The sequence below is a fragment of the Oncorhynchus kisutch genome, linkage group LG15, assembly GCF_002021735.2.
Source record: "Oncorhynchus kisutch isolate 150728-3 linkage group LG15, Okis_V2, whole genome shotgun sequence".
Taxonomy (NCBI): domain Eukaryota; kingdom Metazoa; phylum Chordata; class Actinopteri; order Salmoniformes; family Salmonidae; genus Oncorhynchus; species Oncorhynchus kisutch.
The window spans coordinates 28,400,259-28,414,697 of NC_034188.2; the positions used below are offsets into that span (position 1 = coordinate 28,400,259).

Consider the following 14,439-nt stretch of genomic DNA (forward strand, 5'->3'; position numbering starts at 1 on the left):
GAGACAGAGAGAAAGAGAGAGACAGAGACAGAGAGAGAGAGACAGAGAGAGAGACAGATGAGCAACAGATCAATAGACACCCCACCCAGACCAGCGAGACACTCTCCCACACCTGCGGGACCACCCCCTGGACCTACACATAGAGGACCCACGCCAAGAGGACTTACATCCAGACCACAGCACCCCCAGACACATCCACACCCCCACCCCAACCAATCAACACCCTGCCATGTCAACCATGCCCACACCCCATTTAGGCCGCCTCAGATCAGACCTATGCCCCTCCTGCCCACCCCATGCACCCCACTCCCGCAAAGAGGGCATCAACATGGAAGTCACACATAAGCCCAGGTAGTGAGCGGGCAAACAGGCCCAATCCCCACTCTTACGCCAGCCCAAGCCAATGGCATGTACCAGATGCTCAGCAGGCTCTGCTCACACTTACTGGCCTGAGGCCAAACCACACGACCAACAACATTGGACACTTTATGGAACACAAAGCCTTCACTATATCATCCTGGAATATCCAAGGCCTGAGGTCAGGAACCCGGACAAAGAAATTGGTAATACAGACATTGTCATCCTGCAAGAAACCTGCTATATAGGAGACGGACCCACTGGTTGCCCTTTAGGTTACAGAGAGCTGGTAGTCCCATCCACCAAACTACCATGTGTGAAACAGTGAACGGACTCAGGGGGTATGCTAATTTGGTGCAGAGCAGACCTAACTCAATTAATCAAAACAGGGACATTTATATTTGGCTAGAAATTCTAAAGGAAATGATCTTAACAGAGAAAAAAGTATTCCTGTGTGCTACCTATATCCCCCCCACTTTCATGAAGACAGCTTCTCCATCCTGGAGGGGGAAGTCAATCATTTCCAGGCCCAGGGACATGTACTAGTCTGTTGCGACCTAAATGCCAGAACCAGACAAGAACCTGACACCCTCAGCACACAGGGGGACAAACACCTGCCTGAAGGTGACAGCATTCCCTCCCACATATGCCCCCCTAGGCACAACTATGACAACATAACCAACAAAAACGGGTCACAACTCCTTCAGCTCTGTCGCACGCTGGGTATGTACATAGTCAATGGTAGGCTTCGAGGGGACTCCTATGGTAGGTACACCTATAGCTCATCTCTTGGCAGTTGTACTGTAGACTACTTTATCACTGACCTCAACCCAGAGTCTCTCAGAGCATTCACAGTCAGCCCACTGACACCCCTATCAGACCACAGCAAAATCACAGTCTCCTTGAACAGAGCAATACTCAATCATGAGGCATCAAAGCCAAAGGAACTGAGTAACATTAAGTGTGTGTAAATTCAATCCCTTTTAGACAATTTCCTGGGTAAAACGTTCCACTGTAATAGTGAAGGTGTAAACTTGGCAGTAGAACATCTTAACAGTATATTTGACCTCTCAGCTTCCCTATCAAATCTAAAAATCTCAAATAGAAAACAGAAGAAAATGAACAACAATGACAAATGGTTTGAAGAAGAATGCAACAATCTAAGAAAGTTTGTGTTTGTGTTCACAAACACAAACACACCCCACAGAGCCCCAGGACAGCAGCACAATTAGACCCAACCAAATCATGAGAAGACAAAAATATAATTACTTGACATATTGGAAAGAATTAACAAAAAAACAGAGCAAACTAGAATGCTGTTTGGCCCTAAACAGAGACACATATTTCCCTCAAATTCCACAGTGTGCCATCACACAAGCAAGATTTGTGACCTGTTGCCACGAGAAAAGGGCAACCAGTGAAGAACAAACACCATTGTAAATACAACCCATATTTATGCTTATATTTATGCTTAACCATTTGTACATTGTTACAACACTGTATATATACATAATATGACATTTGTAATGTCTTCATTGTTTTGAAACTTCTGTATGTGTAATGTTTACTGTTAATTTTTATTGTTTATTTCACTTTTGTATATTATCTACCTCACTTGCTTTGGGAATGTTAACACATTTCCCATGCAAATAAAGCCCCTTGAATTGAATTGAGAGAGAGAGAGAGAGAGAGAGAGAGAGAGAGAGAGAGAGAGAGAGAGAGAGAGAGAGAGAGAGAGAGAGAGAGAGAGAGAGAGAGAGAGAGAGAGAGAGAGAGAGAGAGAGAGAGAGAGAGAGAGAGAGAGAGAGAGAGAGAGAGAGAGAGAGAGAGAGAGAGAGAGAGAGAGAGAGAGAGAGAGAGAGAGAGAGAGAGAGAGAGAGAGAGAGAGAGAGAGAGAGAGAGAGAGAGAGAGAGAGAGAGAGAGAGAGAGAGAGAGAGAGAGAGCCCATTGCCCTTTATGGTTGTGAGGTCTGGGGTCCGCTCACCAACCAAGACTTCACAAAATGGGACAAACACCAAATTGAGACTCTGCACGCAGAATTCTGCAAAAATATCCTCCGTGTACAACGTAGAACACCAAATAATGCATGCAGAGCAGAATTAGGCCGATACCCACTAATTATCAAAATCCAGAAAAGAGCTGTTAAATTCTACAACCACCTAAAAGGAAGCGATTCACAAACCTTCCATAACAAAGCCATCACCTACAGAGAGATGAACCTGGAGAAGAGTCCCCTAAGCAAGCTGGTCCTGGGGCTCTGTTCACAAACACACACTACAGAGCCCCAGGACAGCAGCACAATTAGACCCAACCAAATCATGAGAAAACAAAAAGATAACTACTTAACACATTGGAAAGAATTAACAAAAAAACAGAGCAAACTAGAATGCTATTTGGCCCTACACAGAGAGTACACAGCGGCAGAATACCTGACCACTGTGACTGACCCAAAATTAAGGAAAGCCTTGACTATGTACAGACTCAGTGAGCATAGCCTTGCTATTGAGAAAGGCCGCCGTAGGCAGACTTGGCTCTCAAGAGAAGACAGGCTATGTGCTCACTGCCCACAAAATGAGGTGGAAACTGAGCTGCACTTCCTAACCTCCTGCCCAATGTATGACCATATTAGAGAGACATATTTCCCTCAGATTACACAGATCCACAAAGAATTCGAAAACAAATCCAATTTTGAAAAACTCCCATATCTACTGGGTGAAATTCCACAGTGTGCCATCACAGCAGCAAGATTTGTGACCTGTTGCCACGAGAAAAGGGCAACCAGTGAAGAACAAACACCATTGTAAATACAACCCATATTTATGCTTATTTATTTTATCTTGTGTCCTTTAGCCATTTGTACATTGCTAGAACACTGTATATATATATAATATGACATTTGTAATGTCTTTACTGTTTTGAAACTTCTGTATGTGTAATGTTTACTGTTCATTTTTGTTGTTTTTCACTTTATATATTCACTTTGTATGTTGTCTACCTCACTTGCTTTGGCAATGTTAACACATGTTTCCCATGCCAATAAAGCCCTTGAATTGAATTGAATTGAATTGAGAGAGAGAGAGAGAGAGAGAGAGAGAGAGAGAGAGAGAGATACGTGTGTATGTGTGTATATATATATATATATATTTTTTTTTTCAATGTACTTTACTCAAACCAGTGAATTTGACTTATTATAAATGAGATCACTAACTATCAGCTCTTGGAATATCCAGGGCCTATACTCTTCACATTTGTTATAAAACAACACATCCAGAATTGATTAAAACATCAAGGGACAGGACATCATAATCCTACTGGAAACATGGTGTCGTGGGGATATAGATAGTCAGTGTCCCTCAGGCTATAGAGAAAGTTTACTACCATGAATCAAACATAAACATGTTAAACAGGGACGAGACTCAGGTGGAATCATCATTTGGCATAAGCAGGACTAAGCACTGAATGAAATGAAAAAAGGTACCACTCACATTTGGCTAAAACTTAACAAAGGCACAATCTATTGTGATTGTCACTTGGGACTAGGTGTGTGTGCAGGAATCAGACGCAGAGAGAGAGTAACGGAGTAAAGTGCTTTACTATTGCACACCAAACTGATAAGCCCAATACAATACAGGGCGCAGGACACTATACCAGACAACCCAAAACCACAGGGTGTCCAGTATAGAAAATAAAATACACCACGACCTAATATGTACACACATAACAAAAGACAATCCCGCACAAAACAAGGGCGGGTCAAACTATTACTTATAGGGAAGCTAATTTAACCAAAATACACACAGGTGAAACTAATAAGACAAAACCAACAGACAAACGAAAAAGAGATCGGTAGCGGCTAGTAGGATGGTGACGACGACCGCCGAGCACCGGCCAAACAGGCAGGGGAGCCAACTTCAGAGGAAGTCGTGACAGTGACAATGATGTGCACATATGTGCAGCTTATGCTCCTCCCTCAGATTCACCATATTATGATGATCAGTTTTTTGACAATCTCCATACAGAAATCATTACATTTCAGGCGCAGGGTAAAGTGCTTCTTTGTGGAGATTTCAATGCAAGAACAGGTTCTGAGCCTGACTACACTGATGCGGGAGGTAACCACCACATATTTGGACACCCCTCCTTGTACAGTAGCCCTATTATAAATAATAGAAACAGTCCTGACCAAATACTGAACAAAAATGGGAAGGAGTTAGTACATCTCTGTCGAGTCTTAGGCCTGTACATGCTTAATGGTAGAATCAGAGGGGACTCTTTATGTCAGTGTAGTTACTGCTCAGCTCTTGGGACAAGTGTAGTCGATTATGCCATCACTGACATTGACCCCTCCTCCATTAGTGCATTCACTGTCAGACCACAGACACCATTGTCAGACCACAGTCAGATCAACGTGTTTCTAATGGTAACAGTCAATAGTAGAAATGTATATGTCAAACGAAAAACATAAGCAGCAAAACAACCCAGAGCTACGATATGAATACTTTGAAACAGTATAAACAAACACTGAAATGCAAGAAATTGAATTATACCAACAAGACACTTGATGAAATTGAAAACGCAATTGACCAAAATCAGTTCTGGGACATGTGGAACAATTTAATCACAACAAAGCCACAAGACTTAGCCACACAAGATGTAGGAATTTGGAAAACTTATTTTGATAATCTATACAAAAACCTCCCACAAGAAGACTTATAACATAACCAATTAGAAATGAAAGACAAATTGAACATCAGTCATTAAAAACAACCAAAATCCTTTAGATTAACCAATAACCCAACAAGAACTAAATGAAAAGCTCAAATCTATTAAATCAAAGAAGGTTTGTGGTCTAGAAACATCAGAAATGAAATGCTGAAAAACAACACACCTGAGTTTCAAAATGCTGTGCTTAAATTGTTCAAAATGGTTTTAACTTCTGGCTACTTCCCTGATGTCTGGAACCAGGGGCTCATCTCCCCTATCCACAAAAGTGGAGACAAATCAGACCCCAATAATTACATTTGCGTAAACAGTAACTTGGGAAAGGTTTTCTGTAGCATTTTGAATTCAAGAATTCAAACCTTTCTTCAAGAAAAAAACTTAATAAGTAAATGTCAAATTGGTTTTCTCCCTAACCATCGCACTACTGACCATTTATACACCTTACACACACTAATTAATAAACACCATCTCACTACTGACCATATATACACCTTACACACACTAATTAATAAACACCATCTCACTACTGACCATATATACACCTTACACACACTAATTAATAAACACCATCTCACTACTGACCATATATACACCTTACACACACTAATTAATAAACACCATCGCACTACTGACCATATGTACACCTTACACACACTAATTAATAAACACCATCTCACTACTGGCCATATATACACCTCACACACACTAATTAATAAACACCATCTCATTACTGACCATATATACACCTCACACACACTAATTAATAATCACCATCTCACTACTGACCATATATACACCTTACACACACTAATTAATAAACACCATCTCACTACTGACCATATATACACCTCACACACACGAATTAATAAACACCATCTCACTACTGACCATATATACACCTTACACACACTAATTAATAAACACCATCGCACTACTGACCATATATACACCTTACACACACTAATTAATAAACACCATCTCACTACTGACCATATATACACCTTACACACACTAATTAATAAACACCATCTCACTACTGACCATATATACACCTTACACACACTAATTAATAAACACCATCGCACTACTGACCATATATACACCTTACACACACTAATTAATAAACAGCATCTCACTACTGACCATATATACACCTTACACACACTAATTAATAAACACCATCTCACTACTGACCATATATACACCTCACACACACTAATTAATAAACACCATCTCACTACTGACCATATATACACCGTACACACACTAATTAATAAACGCCATCTCACTACTTACCATATATACACCTCACACACACTAATTAATAATCACCATCTCACTACTGACAATATATACACCTTACACACACTAATTAATAAACACCATCTCACTACTGACCATATATACACCTCACACACACTAATTAATAAACACCATCTCACTACTGACCATATATACACCTCACACACACTAATTAATAAATACCATCTCACTACTGACCATATATACACCTCACACACACTAATTAATAAACACCATCTCACTACTGACCATATATACACCTCACACACACTAATTAATAAACACCATCTCACTACTGATCATATATACACCTTACACACACTAATTAATAAACACCATCTCACTACTGACCATATATACACCTCACACACACTAATTAATAAACACCATCTCACTACTGACCATATATACACCTTACACACACTAATTAATAAACACCATCGCACTACTGACCATATATACACCTTACACACACTAATTAATAAACACCATCGCACTACTGACCATATATACACCTCACACACACTAATTAATAAACACCATCTCACTACTGACCATATATACACCTTACACACACTAATTAATAAACACCATCTCTCTACTGACCATATATACACCTTACACACACGAATTAATAAACACCATCTCACTACTGACCATATATACACCTTACACACACTAATTAATAAACACCATCTCACTACTGACCATATATACACCTCACACACACTAATTAATAAATACCATCTCACTACTGACCATATATACACCTCACACACACTAATTAATAAACACCATCTCACTACTGACCATATATACACCTCACACACACTAATTAATAAACACCATCTCACTACTGACCATATATACACCTCACACACACTAATTAATAAACACCATCTCACTACTGACCATATATACACCTTACACACACTAATTAATAAACACCATCTCACTACTGACCATATATACACCTTACACACACTAATTAATAAACACTACTGTCCACCTCACACACACTAATTAATAAACACGTCCACCAAAAAAAGAGGGCAAAATCTTTGCTTGCTTTATTGACTTTAAAAAAGCATTTGAATTTATTTGGCACGAAGGGCTATTCTCCAAAATTCTCCAAAGTGAGCTTGGTGGTAATATATATGACTTAATAAAATGTATGTACACAGAAAACAAGTGTGCAATAAAAATCAAAAACCAAAGAACATAATTTTTTTCACAATGTCGAGGTGTGAGACAAGGCTGCAGTTTGAGTCCAAATCTTTTCAACATTTATATCAATGAATTAGCAGACATGTTGGACCATTCTCCAGCCCCAGGACTCACACTATTTGACACAGAGGTGAAATACCTGCTATATGCTGATGACTTAGTACTTCTATCACCAACCAAAAAGGTCTTCAACAGAACATTAATATTCTAGAGCAATATTGCCATAATTGGGCCCTGGCAGAGAGAGTTAGAGTTAGTTAGAGGGAGAGAGTTAGAGAAGGGTAGAGTTTTGTCATCTATGAAAAATAGAAGACATCCTGTCAGAAGGCATCCATATTCATGGCCTCATCATTGCTGCATCAGAGCCAGGGAGGAGCCAGGGAGGAGGAGGGAGAGAGGACTGCACCCCTTAAAACTTACACATATTACGCACACACACGCACGGTTTATAGATGCAAATACAGGTGCACAAGTAAACATGCAACACAAACATACGCTTACACATGTGTAAACACTCTCCCTCGCAAAAATAATCATCTAGTCCTCACACACGAACAGAATCATGTCCATGTCTGCATGTATAGCTGTATACATAAAGAGATGGAAAGGGAATGCACTTCTCATCACAAGCAGGAGATGATTTATATTTCTCCCTCCTTACCTCCCATCCTCCCCCTTAACTCTATGGAAAGCCCTTTAGTTATAAGCATGTCATGCAAAGTAACTACAGACAGACTTGACTGTATTCTCCCCAGGACTGACCTACCTAGCCCACCACTCTTAGCTCCTCCCCCAGGATTGTGTTTCCCCTCCCCCGACAGACACACTCTATCCATCCCTCAGCACACTTTCCATCTGGAGGATGCCTCTCCCTGCTGTTTGTCTTTAGATTGTATTTTCTCTTCCTGAATCCCTCCATCCATCTCCTGAAATCCCATCTTCATGACAAACAATAAAACACACTCACTCACTCCATCACCCTCCATACTTCCCTAACTCCCATGGCTGATGCTGCCAGAGAGAGAGAGATGGAGGGAAAGAGGGACAGAGTGACAGAGTGACAGAGAGAGAGAGAGAGAGAGAGAAAGAGAGAGAGAGAGAGAGAGATAGTGATAGAGAGAGAGAGAGAGAGAGATAGTGACAGAGAGAGAGAGAGAGTGAGAGAGTGTGAGAGAGAGAGAGAGTGACAGAGTGACAGAGAGAGAGAGATGGAGGGAAAGAGGGACAGAGTGACAGAGAGAGAGAGAGAGAGAGTGAGTGACAGAGAGAGAGAGAGAGTGAGAGAAAGAGACAGAAGACAGGAAAGAGAGAGAGAGAGGTGGTATGTGGGGAAGAAATGGAAACCAGAAGAGCTTTTTTGCTGACTTATTTTACATTCCAGAGTTGTGCTTGTGTGTGTGTGTATGTGTGTGTGTGTGTGTACGTGTGTGTGTGTGTGGTAGTGCGTGTGTGCATGTGTCCGTCCGTGCAATGATTGCACGCTGACTGCATTAACTTGATTGTCACCATCTCTGTGATATATTCAGATGAACCCTGCTCACGCACACACAATCACTTTCCAATTAAAAGATCTTGTCAGGGTCATATTTGATGAGGAGGAAACTAACAGACAGCTTATGAATAAATTCATAATGAACACATTGGGTCTCTTTCAGATAACGACAGGCCGTATTTCTCAGAATATCTGTGTTCACTTTTATATCACATTTAAGAGGGCAGAGATAATTAAAAATCCACCGATGGCGATGCAGAATGCACACAATCCAACACACAATAGAACCAGTTGTACTGCTACATGAGGGTGCAGTGACATACCCGATGAGTTGGACGATATTTTTCTCCTCAATCATCTTTAAAAAATGTATACTTAAAAACTGGACATCCACCAATCCTCCGGTGTTAATACAATGGAAAAGTCAAATGCTTTATTATATAAATGTTGAAAGTGCGTGGGCGACGGAAAGATAGGAAAATGGTGCAGGTTGGGGCCTTGTAGCGGAGTGTGACACGGGCACTTGAGATGGGGGTGTGTATTAGTGGGTCTGGGCAGGTTGATGTAGTTGATGGAGATGGGTTGTGTATTAGTGGGTCTGGGCAGGTTGATGTAGTTGATGGAGATGGGTTGTGTATTAGTGGGTCTGGGCAGGTTGATGTAGTTGATGGAGATGGAGGTGTGTATTACTGGGTCTGGGAAGGTTGATGTAGTTGATGGAGATGGGGGTGTGTATTAGTGGGTCTGGGAAGGTTGATATAGTTGATGGAGATGGGTTGTGTATTAGTGGGTCTGGGCAGGTTGATGTAGTTGATGGAGATGGGGTGTGTATTAGTGGGTCTGGGAAGGTTGATATAGTTGATGGAGATGGGTTGTGTATTAGTGGGTCTGGGCAGGTTGATGTAGTTGATGTTTGTATGTGTTTATAAAAGATCATCCTTTCCTTAATGAAATACCTCATGAGCTGAGGACTTCACTTGAAGTACAGTTACAATACTGGTTTCATGACAGTGCCTTTTTGTGCTGTTAAAATACCTGCAGGATATCAATAGTTTTGATTTTCACTTCATTGAGAGTTATATAAGTGGAGAACACACACACACACACACATACGAGGGAGAGAGCTGGTTAGTGATATAAGGTGTTGTCAAACCAAACAAGAACAAACGTCATAACACCAGCGCTTATTTCACTGGACCAAGATGCTACGCTGTCACTAAAGGGTGTGTGTACTGTCTGTAACTGGGATGTGTGTATGGACCCCAATGATAAGCTGCCACTAAAGGGTGTGTGTACTGTCTGTAACTGGGATGTGATGGTGTGTACAACTGAAAAGCTTCTCTATTTTGCAGTTTCAAAAACTCACATGGACCAAGACACTAACTGACTGACAGTCTGACAGACAGACAGACAGACAGACAGACAGACAGACAGACAGACAGACAGACAGACAGACAGACAGACAGACAGACAGACAGACAGACAGACAGACAGACAGACAGACAGGTTTAGGGTTGAGGTTAGGGACTCACCGCTCTTCTCTGTTTTGTGGCTGTGTGGTTTGATCAGTTCCAGATCAGGCAGACATGGACACGGTCCTCCACACTTCAGAGCGATGTTCTTCCCTGACTTACACTCCTGGAACTCCAGCGTACACTACAAAACACATAGAGAATCATGGGTAGCGGAGTCTTTCTTCAGAGAGGCAGATGAGGCAGGCAAGACTCGCGTGAGGCACCATTGGACATTCAGCTCTGATGAACAGATGTAGTCATTAAGAAGTCATGTAAACACTCACGCATACGCATACACACACACTCACACAGATGCTGCTGGTTCTCTTCGCCTTGTGTATTAGAGAGAAGCAATTTCAAGGACAGCCCCCAATACAACTGCAGACAACAGATTACAGTAATCAGGTAATGAACAAATTAAAGTCGTTTTTAAACGCAAAATAACAAACCTCAAATGGATTTGAAAGATGGTTTCTTGTCAAGCCAAAGAATAATCACATTTTAAGTCAAATTTGAATCGAATTTGCCGCTGAGGGCCTGGAGAGATGCACGTGTCTCACACTGTCACGTTCTGACCCTAGTTCTTGTGTTATTTCTTTGTTTTAGTTGGTCAGGACGTGAGTTGGGTGGGTATTCTATGTTTTGTGTTTCTAGGTTGGGTTTCTTGTTTGGCCTGATATGGTTCTCAATCAGAGGCAGGTGTTAGTCATTGTCTCTGATTGGGAACCATATTTAGGTAACCTGTTTTCTGTTGGGGATTGTGGGTGGTTATTTTCAGTCTTTGTGTGTCTGCACCAGATAGAACTGTTTTGGTTGGCACTTTGTTGTTTTGTGTTTTTGAATTGTTCAGTTTTCCATTAAAAAGATGAACAGTAACCACGCTGCGCTTTGGTCCTCTCTATCTCCAGACGACAACCATTACAGACACACACACACACACATACACACACACCATTGAACGTGTCAATGCGTAATTTAATTTAGCATTTTTTATCGTTCAACCAAGTATGTTTATAACAATAAGACGCCTGAACGTCTGATTCAGTTCCACACGTTGTGTTAATGGAATTCACTCCACAATATAACAGCCACTGTACTGACAGGACCCACTGTACTGACAGGACCCACTGTACTGACAGGACCCACTGTTCTGACAGGACCCACTGTACTGACAGGACCCACTGTACTGACAGGACCCACTGCACTGACAGGACCCACTGTACTGAAAGGACCCACTGTTCTGACAGGACCCACTGCACTGACAGGACCCACTGTACTGACAGGACCCACTGTTCTGACAGTACCCACTGTACTGACAGGACCGACTGCACTGACAGAACCCACTGTACTGACAGGAACCACTGTTCTGACAGGACCCACTGTTCTGACAGGACCCACTGTACTGACAGGACCCAATGTACTGACAGGACCCACTGTTCTGACAGGACCCACTGTACTGACTGGACCCACTGCACTGACAGGACCCACTGTACTAACAGGACCCACTGTACTGACAGGACCCACTGTACTGACAGGACTGACTGCACTGACAGGACCGACTGCACTGACAGGACCCACTGTACTGACTGGACCCACTGCACTGACAGGACCCACTGTACTGACAGGACCCACTGTACTGACAGGACCCACTGTACTGACAGGACCGACTGCACTGACAGGACCCACTGTACTGACAGGACCCACTGTTCTGACAGGACCCACTGTACTGACTGGACCCACTGCACTGACAGGACCCACTGTACTGACAGGACCCACTTTACTGACAGGACCCACTGTTCTGACAGGACCCACTGTACTGACAGGACCCACTGTACTGACTGGACCCACTGCACTGAATGGACCCACTGCACTGACTGGACCCACTGCACTGACAGGACCCACTGTACTGACAGGACCCACTGTACTGACTGGACCCACTCCACTGACAGGACCCACTGCACTGACAGGACCCACTGTACTGACAGGACCCACTGCACTGACAGGACCCACTGTACTGACAGGACCCACTGTTCTGACAGGACCCACTGTACTGACTGGACCCACTGCACTGACAGGACCCACTGTTCTGACAGGACCCACTGTACTGACAGGACCCACTGTTCTGACAGGACCTGCTGTACTGACAGGACCCACTGTTCTGACAGGACCCACTGTACTGACTGGACCCACTGCACTGACAGGACCCACTGTACTGACAGGACCCACTGAACTGGCAGGACCCACTGTACTGACAGGACCCACTGTACTGACAGGACCCACTGTTCTGACAGGACCCACTGTACTGACTGGACCCACTGCAATGACAGGACCCACTGTACTGACAGGACCCACTGTTCTGACAGGACCCACTGTACTGACAGGACCCACTGTTCTGACAGGACCCACTGTACTGACAGGACCCACTGTACTGACAGGACCCACTGCACTGACAGGACCCACTGTACTGAAAGGACCCACTGTTCTGACAGGACCCACTGCACTGACAGAACCCACTGTACTGACAGGACCCACTGTTCTGACAGTACCCACTGTACTGACAGGACCGACTGCACTGACAGAACCCACTGTACTGACAGGAACCACTGTTCTGACAGGACCCACTGTTCTGACAGGACCCACTGTACTGACAGGACCCAATGTACTGACAGGACCCACTGTTCTGACAGGACCCACTGTACTGACTGGACCCACTGCACTGACAGGACCCACTGTACTAACAGGACCCACTGTACTGACAGGACCCACTGTACTGACAGGACTGACTGCACTGACAGGACCGACTGCACTGACAGGACCCACTGTACTGACTGGACCCACTGCACTGACAGGACCCACTGTACTGACAGGACCCACTGTACTGACAGGACCCACTGTACTGACAGGACCGACTGCACTGACAGGACCCACTGTACTGACAGGACCCACTGTTCTGACAGGACCCACTGTACTGACTGGACCCACTGCACTGACAGGACCCACTGTACTGACAGGACCCACTTTACTGACAGGACCCACTGTTCTGACAGGACCCACTGTACTGACAGGACCCACTGTACTGACTGGACCCACTGCACTGAATGGACCCACTGCACTGACTGGACCCACTGCACTGACAGGACCCACTGTACTGACAGGACCCACTGTACTGACTGGACCCACTCCACTGACAGGACCCACTGCACTGACAGGACCCACTGTACTGACAGGACCCACTGCACTGACAGGACCCACTGTACTGACAGGACCCACTGTTCTGACAGGACCCACTGTACTGACTGGACCCACTGCACTGACAGGACCCACTGTTCTGACAGGACCCACTGTACTGACAGGACCCACTGTTCTGACAGGACCTGCTGTACTGACAGGACCCACTGTTCTGACAGGACCCACTGTACTGACTGGACCCACTGCACTGACAGGACCCACTGTACTGACAGGACCCACTGAACTGGCAGGACCCACTGTACTGACAGGACCCACTGTACTGACAGGACCCACTGTTCTGACAGGACCCACTGTACTGACTGGACCCACTGCAATGACAGGACCCACTGTACTGACAGGACCCACTGTTCTGACAGGACCCACTGTTCTGACAGGACCCACTGTACTGACAGGACCCACTGTACTGACAGGACCCACTGTTCTGACAGGACCCGCTGTACTGACAGGACCCACTGTTCTGACAGGACCCACTGTACTGACTGGACCCACTGCACTGACAGGACCCACTGTACTGACAGGACCCACTGCACTGGCAGGACCCACTGTACTGACAGGACCCACTGTACTGACAGGAC

The 14,439-nt window shown here is 44.0% G+C and overlaps 1 protein-coding gene across 2 annotated transcripts in view; it reads right to left on the bottom strand.

Annotated features, from left to right (window-relative positions):
* spock1 (SPARC (osteonectin), cwcv and kazal like domains proteoglycan 1) overlaps positions 1-14,439 on the bottom strand; it is a 354,130-nt gene that overhangs the window by 45,735 nt on the left and 293,956 nt on the right. For both annotated transcript variants that reach the window (XM_031790018.1, XM_031790017.1), the window contains one exon: positions 10,634-10,757. In XM_031790018.1, the coding sequence (XP_031645878.1) occupies positions 10,634-10,757 (124 nt within the window). The remainder of the gene's footprint in view (positions 1-10,633; positions 10,758-14,439) is intronic.